Source organism: Hyperoodon ampullatus (assembly GCF_949752795.1).
Source record: "Hyperoodon ampullatus genome assembly, chromosome: 10".
NCBI lineage: Eukaryota > Metazoa > Chordata > Mammalia > Artiodactyla > Ziphiidae > Hyperoodon > Hyperoodon ampullatus.
The window spans coordinates 40,557,437-40,566,048 of record NC_136923.1 but is presented as its reverse complement, the minus strand read 5'-3'; the positions used below and the strand labels follow the sequence as shown (position 1 = coordinate 40,566,048).

At 51.5% G+C, this 8,612-nt stretch overlaps 1 protein-coding gene across 1 annotated transcript; it reads left to right on the top strand.

Moving 5' to 3' along the window:
- Positions 1-3,055: 3,055 nt before the first annotated feature.
- Positions 3,056-4,364, top strand: LOC307058895 (cathelicidin-5-like; the record flags this gene model as incomplete). The annotated part of the gene is given in 5 exon segments (XM_079712599.1): positions 3,056-3,253; positions 3,881-3,953; positions 3,956-3,987; positions 4,129-4,200; positions 4,287-4,364. Coding segments are annotated over 5 exon segments (453 nt in total).
- Between the last annotated feature and the right edge of the window lie 4,248 nt (positions 4,365-8,612).

Genomic DNA, 8,612 nt, shown 5'->3' with positions numbered 1-8,612 from the left:
AATCAGCTATATTTATACATACATCCCCATATCCCCTCCCTTTTGAGTCTCCCTCCCACCCTCCCTATCCCATCCCGCTAGGTCGTCACAAAGCACTGAGCTAATCTCCCCGTGCTGTGCAGCAGATTCCCAATAGCTATCTATTTTACATTTAGTATTATATATATGTCAGTGCTACTCTCTCACTATGTCCCAGCCTCCCCTTCCCCCACTGTGTTCTCAAGTCTGTTCTCTACGTCTGCGTCTTTATTCCTGCCCTGCCACTAAGTTCATCAGCACTGTTTTTTTTTTAGATTCCATATATGTGCGTTATCATATGCTATTTGTTTTTCTCTTTCTGACTTACTTCACTCTGTATGACAGACTCTAGGTCCATCCACCTCACTACAAATAACTCAATTTCATTCCTTTTTACGGCTGAGTAATATTCCACTGTATATATGTGCCACATCTTCTTTATCCATTCATCTGTCAATGGACATTTAGGTTGCTTCCATGTCCTGCCTATTGTAAATAGTGCTGCAATGAACATTGTGGTACATGTATCTTTTTTTAAAATTAATTATTTTATTAACTTGTTTATTTATTTATTTATTTTTGACTGTGTTGGGTCTTCGTTGCTGCCCGCGGGCTTTCTCTAGTTGCAGCGAGTGGGGTCTGCTCTTCGTTGTGATGCATGGGCTTCTCATTGCGGTGGCCTCTCTTGTTGCAAAGCACAGGCTCTAGGCGCGCGGGCCTCAATAGTTGTGATTCATGGGCTCAGTAGTTGTAGCTTGTGGGCTCTAGAGCGCAGGCTAAGTAGTTGTGGCACATGGGCTTAGTTGCTCCGTGACATGTGGGATCTTCCTGGACCAGGGCTCGAACCCATGTCCCCTGCATTGGCAGGCGGATTCTTAACCACTTCACCACCAGGGAAGCCCACATGTATCTTTTTGAAGTATGGTTTTCTCTGGGTATATGCCCAGTAGTGGGATTGCTGGGTTGTATGGTAGTTCTATTTTTAGTTTTTTAAGGGACCTCCATACTGTTCTCCTTAGTGGTTGTAGTAGCAAATCTTATAATAATTATACAGGCAATAGTCTGAAATCCAGTCTAGAACCATTGTCCCAAACTTGAAGGTTTCAGCCATGAAAATAGGTCAGTGATCTTGAGGGTCCTAGGGATTTGTTCAAGGATTTGCATAATATTGTGGAAAATGTTAATATTTGGCACCATCCTGTGAAATAGTTCTGAGCCTCTCCAGAGATGGTAGGTTGCTCCATATCTCATCAAACCAGTCTCTTAGTCCTGAGAATAGATCAGTTTAGTTAAAAGATTGTGCTTCATTTTCGGAAGCAGTGATGCAGGTGGGTTCCCCAAGTTAGGCCTACAGAGTACAAGCAATCAGGTATTTAATGAGAGGCATTTCTATGGAAACAATCAAAACCAAAAAAAAATTTTTTTTTTAAAAAAGGGGGCTTCCCTGGTGGCGCAGTGGTTGAGAGTCCGCCTGCCGATGCAGGGGACACGGGTTCGTGCCCCGGTCCGGGAGGATCCCACATGCCGTGGAGCGGCTGGGCCCGTGCGCCATGGCCGCTGAGCCTGCGCGGCCGGAGCCTGTGCTCCGCAACGGGAGAGGCCACAGCAGTGAGAGGCCCGCGTACCGCAAAAAACAAAAAACAAAAAATAAAAAACAAAGGTGAGTGACTGGAGCAGATTGTAATCCCAATTTCTGACTTCTGAAGGCAGCCAGATTTCTAGGTGTTGGGCTTAAATCCTCTTCAAATGGAGTGAGGGCAGACAGTGGCAATCTAATAGATTTTCCTGGGTCACAGTTTGAATCTCTGGTGATGCTTCTGAGTGGCCCACACAGCAACAGGCTTGAAGATTGCCCATACATGAGCTGTTATGGTGATTTCTCTGATATTTATATTAAGTTGTCCTATTTTAGCCTGCATAGCTTCAGGAAAAGGGCAGTTTTAGTTCTCAACGATTCCAAGTCAGTAGGATGGGAGAAAAATTAGAAACATTAGTTTGGAGAGTTGTAGCCAGATATTAGAGGAAATGAGGAGAAATCAGTATCCAGACCAGTTTATAAGTAGACAACAAAACCTCAATGACAATGAACAGAACTAGTATTTAATATCCTCAAGTACATATTAAATTTTCTACTGAAACATAATTTTTCTGTCTAAAGTTACCCCCATTTTTATCAAAGATAACCAGCATAAGACTAATTTGCTTGCAAATTAAGTCTAGTTTCAATAAAATTGGCCTGATTATTTATGAGTTCAGCAAGAAAAAGTGACTGACCATATAGGCTCCTTTAAGTCTGCTTTGCTGGAACTTTTCATAAGGAATCCCAGATTGAACTTTTAAAATTCTACTATTCTTGAGGCTTGGTTGGGAGGGGCCAGGGTAATAGGCCACTGCTGGCAGGGACTTGGGATGGGACATTTTTAGAGTGAGAAAGTCAGTGGAGAAGAATCCAGGAAAGGGGACAAATGGAGCCAGGCCCCTGACTGGTTGAGGGCTGGGCCCAGAAGACAAGATGGTGTGGGGTTGACTGTCTGCCTAGGGTTTGGCTAGGTGTGTAAGGCTCTAGAAGGAGCTGGTACAGTCATCCACTCACCAACATTAACTGATGACTACTCTCTGCCAGACAGTGCCTAGAGGAGGAGATTGAGTGCTGAATACACTCCTTTACCCTATTCCTGAGGAGGCCAGAGTGTGGAGGCAGAGGGGATGTAAGACAGAGCCTGGTCCTCCCTCTCCTGGAGGACTCAATGCTCTTGAGCAACCCTGCCTATGACACTCCCCGTGGGCCCCAGGAGAGGCCAAGACGTTGTCAGGGAGATGGAGAAACCATTTCTTCAACTTCACAGGAGGCTTCCCGCTCCCACTGCCCAGCAATCCCGTGAGGCAACAGCAGGGGCTGAGGCAAGTCCAGCTCACAGCCAGGGAGGAGATCAGGGATGGGGCAGGTCAGGAAGACACGTGGTTGGGCCATTGCAACAGGCCCAGGAGGGACATAAAGGACGGTCCTGCATGCTGGGAGGAGGCCGATTTGGGGACCATGGAGACCCAGAGGGCCAGCCTCGCCTTGGGGCGGTGGTCACTGTGGCTACTGCTGCTGGGACTAGTGGTGCCCTCGGTCAGCGCCCAGGCCCTCAGCTACAGGGAAGCTGTGTTTCGTGCTTTGGATCAGCTCAACGAGTGGTCCTTAGAAGCTAATCTCTACCGCCTCCTGGAGCTGGACCCGCCTCCCAAGACCGTGAGTCAGGAGGGGCCTGGGAAGGGGGCTTTCTCCCGCCAGCCCTGGCCACGCTGTCACCCCCTCTGCTCAGGCTCTACCTCCTGTCAGGAAGGCACTTCTCTCTCTAGGTGGGCTCCCACCTCTTCCAGGAAACCTTCTCAGAGCTGGGTCCCCTCCTAGCATGAGAGCTTCCTGCCTTAGCATCTCTACTGTGGGAACAGGTGCCCTGGGCTCCAGGGCTTTCTGGGAGCTCCAGGGATGGGGGGGCGGTCACTCGGTCTGTGATGTGACTTCCCTGCTTTAAGTCCCATCTGTTCCTCATTGTCTCCCTACGAGGGAGGGCTCTGCTCAGCTTGGAGGTTCCAGTGACAAGGTGTTTCCCTGCAGGTGGTCCCTGACTTGCCTCAGCCCCTCCGTGGGGAAGGTGTTCTCATCAGAGCTAGTCTGAGGTCCGCTCCTGCTATCTGTGTGCCCATGAGTCCAGGAGTGGGCTCTGTCCCCTTCTCCTGTTCACCCAGCACCAAGCCCAGGGCCAGGCACACAGGAGGGGCTGGAGAGGCTGCCGTCTAGGTGAGGGGCAGGGAGACAGATCAGAGAAGGAAGCATGAGCTTGAGCCCAGTCACCCCACTTTGATCCTTGACCAGGATGAGAACCTGGACACCCCAAAGCCTGTGAGCTTCACGGTGAAGGAGACCGTGTGCCCCAGGACGACCCAGCAGCCCCAGAGCAGTGTGACTTCAAGGAGAATGGAGTGAGGCTGGAGGCTTAGAGTGCTGGTGGATGCTTGCCAGGGATCTGAACTGAGGGCTTCCAGGAAGATTTCCAGCCCCTGGGCTGAGACTGGGAGGCAATGGTCTGGGGGTTCAGGTTGAACTCGAACCTCCCCTTACAGCTGGTGAAAGAGTGTGTGGGGACAGTCACCCTGGCTCAGATCAGGGACAACTTCGATATCACTTGCACTGTGGTGAGTGGCCCATTCTGTGTTGTGGAGCTAATAACAGGGTGGGTTGTGGAACATCCTTTGGACCAAATACCCACTGCCCCTTCCAGGGCAGAGGAAGGCCCTCCTACCTGGCCCCTCCCTCACCCAAGCCCCAGGTCTCCAGGACTGGCTCTGCCATCCCTTAGAGCAGTGGTTCTCTAAGTGGGGTCCCACCCGGGAACTTGACAGGAAGGCAGATTCCCAGGCCCCACTTAGACCTCCTGAATCAGACTCTGGGCTGGGTCCCAGCCATTTGTATTTTCACCAGGCCTCCAGGGGATTCTTACTGCTGAATTCTGAGAGGCACTGACTAGAGTAATGTGCCTTTAGCCCCTACTCCCGTCCAGCTTTGATGGGATGGGCTTGTGACCCTGGGAAACCCCTTGCCATCTGTGGACCCCAGTTTCCTCATCTGTCTGTGGGTGTAGGGTTTCAACCACATGCTCCAAAGGTCACAGCCAGAAAGTGAACTGGGGCCCAAAGTCTCCTGAAGTCACCCAGTTAGTGGGGATGTCCACGTGGGGAGGATTCTGGTCTTACCCTGGGCCCATTTTCCATAGTAACTTGTTTCTTCCTGTTGCATAGCCCCAGAGTGTTGGGGGACTGCGAAGCCTGGGTAGGAAGATACTAAGAGGTTGGAAGAAGTATGGCCCAATTATCGTCCCAATAATCAGATTAATTGGGTGAATTGTCAGCCCAGGGAAAAGTCCAAAGCGTCTGCCTGCCCTGGTTCAGACTTCTGGACCCTGAGAAATAAATTCTTGTGAAAGCAACTTACTCCAGGCCTCAATTTCATTTGTCTCCCCTCCTCCCACTTGCCAGGACTGAGTCCTTAACTCTGGGTAGCCTCTTTTGTGTGTGTGTGTGTGTGAGAGAGAGAGAGAGAGAGAGAGAGAGAGAGATCACTCCTGTAAACACAGTCATGGGGGAGGCCCCTGTTCCTTCCAGGAGGGCATGGGGAGAGGCAACAGGGCCAAGAGGTCCAGGACAACGTCTCCATTCTCGGGTCCCTCCCGTGCCCTTCATACACCTCTGCCCTCCTCCTCCAACACCCAGTAGGGACTTAAGGAGACCTGCCCTGTGTGCAGTGCTGGTGGAGATGCTGTCCCTGCTCACATGGAGGTGACAGTCCGGAGGGGTCAGGCATTTGTTAAACACTCACATAGACGCAGTTCAGTCTCAAGGCTAAGCCTACAGGTACAATGCCCATAGTGTTTCACTTGCCCTTGACAATCTTAACTCTGGAAAGCCCACCCTCCTTGCTTTTCCTTTGACATTGAACACATCACTGTTTCTTCAGCTGGGTCCCAGATTTCAGTTGTGAGCTTGTGTTCATTTTTATTTTTATTTTTGGCTGCACTGGGTCATCGTTGCAGTGCTCAGGCTCTTTGTCGTGGGCTTCTCTCTAGTTGTGGCACGCGGGTTTAGTTGCCCCACGGCAGGTGGGCTCTTAGTTCCTCAACCAGGGATCGAAGCCACGTGCCCTGCATTGGAAGGTGGCTTCTTAACCACTGGACCACCTGGGAAGTTCCTGTGAACTTGTGTTTAGGGATCAAAGGTATATAAATGTTTTGTACCATTAAAAAGAAGCATCCTGCTCATTGGGGTGAAGAGCTCTGCATGAGTGTGAGAGATACACAGAGTGACACACAGGTCACATATCTGTTTGCCTGGGTATTTCAGACACTGTCCATGTCTTGCCCACTCCCCATTCTCTAGCTGACCTGTGCTCTGGGGCAGACTGGGAACATTGGGGAGTTTGAACCCAGGGAGCAGCCTCAACCAACCATTGGGGGGACTTGGTGGAAAAATACCTCCTCTTCCTCACTCCTTGGGGGGCCCACTCCCAGACATGTCACACCTCCCCCTGAGGTCCCCAGCTGGCTTGAGCCCCTGTCGTCCACTTCTGGGACCTGTTCATTGACACGTCCTCTTCTGACTCAGGTCCTGCCCTGTCTCCCTTCTCTACACTCGTGCTGACGCCTTCTGGAATCACCTCCCAAACAAACTACTTCCACTAAATGCTTGTCTTAGGTCTGCTTGTGGGCCAACCTGTACCAAGACACAGATTCCCCTCTCTGAGAGGGACAGAGGACAGGATCTCACAGAGCCTTTACTTTGTTACCTGTCAGGCTTGTCTCCTCTTGGTGAGCAGGTGGGGCTGATCTCAGGCAGCTTAGAGGAACCTCATGCTTCTCACTCTACATCAACGCAAGTTGGGGGAGGAAACTTTACAGAGGAAACCCAGGGGGCTGTGTTGTGTCTGTGCCAGAGGATACAGGCTTGCCAGAGCCAGTTGTTAAATGGTCAGGATTTTTCTGAGCTGGTTGTTAAACTCTTGGTAGCTTGAAATTGGCCTTGGTGGAAGTATTTCCACCATGGAAATCAGCAAATGTTACCCATCAGTTTTGTCATAGCTGGTACATCACTGCCCAACCTGAGAGACGGATCACTTATCAGGATGATATGTGCCTGTGCTGATCACATCTGTTTCCAGTTTCCTCCCATGACTGCCCATCTTGCTTCCATGGCAATCCACCTATAGCCTCAGCCCTGTCTTGTCCTTTCACATTTTACATGGATGTTGGCCATATGTCCCTTGTCTGGGACCAGGCCCTCAACATGCATACGTGACCACTGATAGCAGAAAGGAGATGATGCAAACATTTTTTCCATTGCAACCTTTGAGAAGGAGACATAACAGGCAGGGAGGCATGGAGGCCTTGTCAGTGCCTTCTACAGTGATTGACTGGTGAGAGAGTCTGCCGTTTGACCATTAGATCTCTTACCCCTGAGAAAACAGGCAACAGACTTTCATGAATGACATAGAGCATCAGCATGCTTCGCTTGTCAGTCCTCCCTGAGAGTAAAACTCTAGATGGTGAGTTCCATTTGCATGTGATGGCTACAGTGTGATGGGTGTGCAATGGAGGGGATCTGAGCCCAGCAAGGGGGAAAGAGGGTGCTCTGGGGAGAAAGCTGTTTAGGAAAAGCAGAGGGACTGGCATGGTACAGTGAGAAGTGACACTCAGTTCAGTGCTCAAGGGAGACATGCAAGGGGGTGGGTCAGGGTGGGACTGGAGAGATGGACAGACCCAGGTCCGGAAAAGCAATAACGAGCCAGATGATTTTAGAGGGGGAGAGCAGATCCTTGTCCACATTAGCCAACACCCTGGCTTCAGAGTGTGTGTGTGTGTGTGTGTGTGTGTGTGTGTGTATTCACGAGGGGTGAATCATCAGGGAGCCCAGCAAGGACGTGTCACCCCAGAAGGAGGGTTGTCCCAGAAGCTGAGAGAGTGTGGGGCTGACTGGGATGGAGTCAATGAAGAGGGGATGAGGAAGGTTGACTCCCTGACAGGTTGAACAATGCAAGGGGTGGGTTCTGAGAATGTGATCATGGGCTGGTCAGAGTCCTGGTGTAGATATGAGATGAGTGTGGGGGGAGGTGACAGTTCAGTTTTGACCACATTGGTTCTGATATCCCAGGGGCATGAAATGCCAGTTTCCCTGGGTGGGGCACTGGGCAGCAGGTGCTGTGAGTGCCCTGCCCAGATCCCCCTCACTGGGCAGCTGCCCCGCCCCCCGCTCTGTCCCCCAGCTGTTTGAAATGTGCGATACAGATGCTAATGGCTCACAGGTGCCCCCTTCACAGCTGCCTTCATAGCCTCCCAGGAGATGCCTGGGGGGTTGTGTCCCCTCTGCCCTCAGCCTGTGGATGGGGACTGACTATGAGGGGACATCAAAGCCCAGCCCCTGCCTCAGTCAGTCCTAAAGCAGGGGCTCCAGGCTTTTGTGGGTGAGGCTGAAGCCCGTCTCAGGGTAGAGCACGTCCCTGCTCAGCTCCTTCCTCTGCCCTCTCCTGCTCCCCTCCGCCTCCCTCCTCCTGACAACACCCCTCAATAAATCAGGTGCCTCTCACTTCCCAGCTGAGGCCCTGCTTCTAGGGAACGTGGCCTGTGATGGTGGTGGAGCTGTGCAGAGTTCATCCACTCATCCCAGGTGAGTCAGGTGCGGGGCCTGATGTGGAGAGAAGAGAGAAGAGCCCGAGGCGTCCAGGGTGGTGGTGCAGGAGGGGAGTGGGGTGGGCGTGGTGCTGTAAGCCAAGGGCATTGAGGATTTTTACAAAGTGATCAGGGTAGGACAGGAACCCACGAGGCCCAGGGAGATGACTCTTAATATTTTCCTATTGTTTGTGCAGATGTGAAGACCACTAACTTCAGTGGGGGGCAGCACAGAAGCCAAACACAGCGAGTGGAGGAGAGCAAGAGGTAAGGAAGAGGGAGGCAATGAGTGAGGACAAGGAGGGGCTTCTCCATCCCCCAGACCCCTGCTGTGCCAAGGAGGGAATCTGGGCTGTAATCAGGCAAGGTCCTTGTGGACCCTGCCCTTGAGCC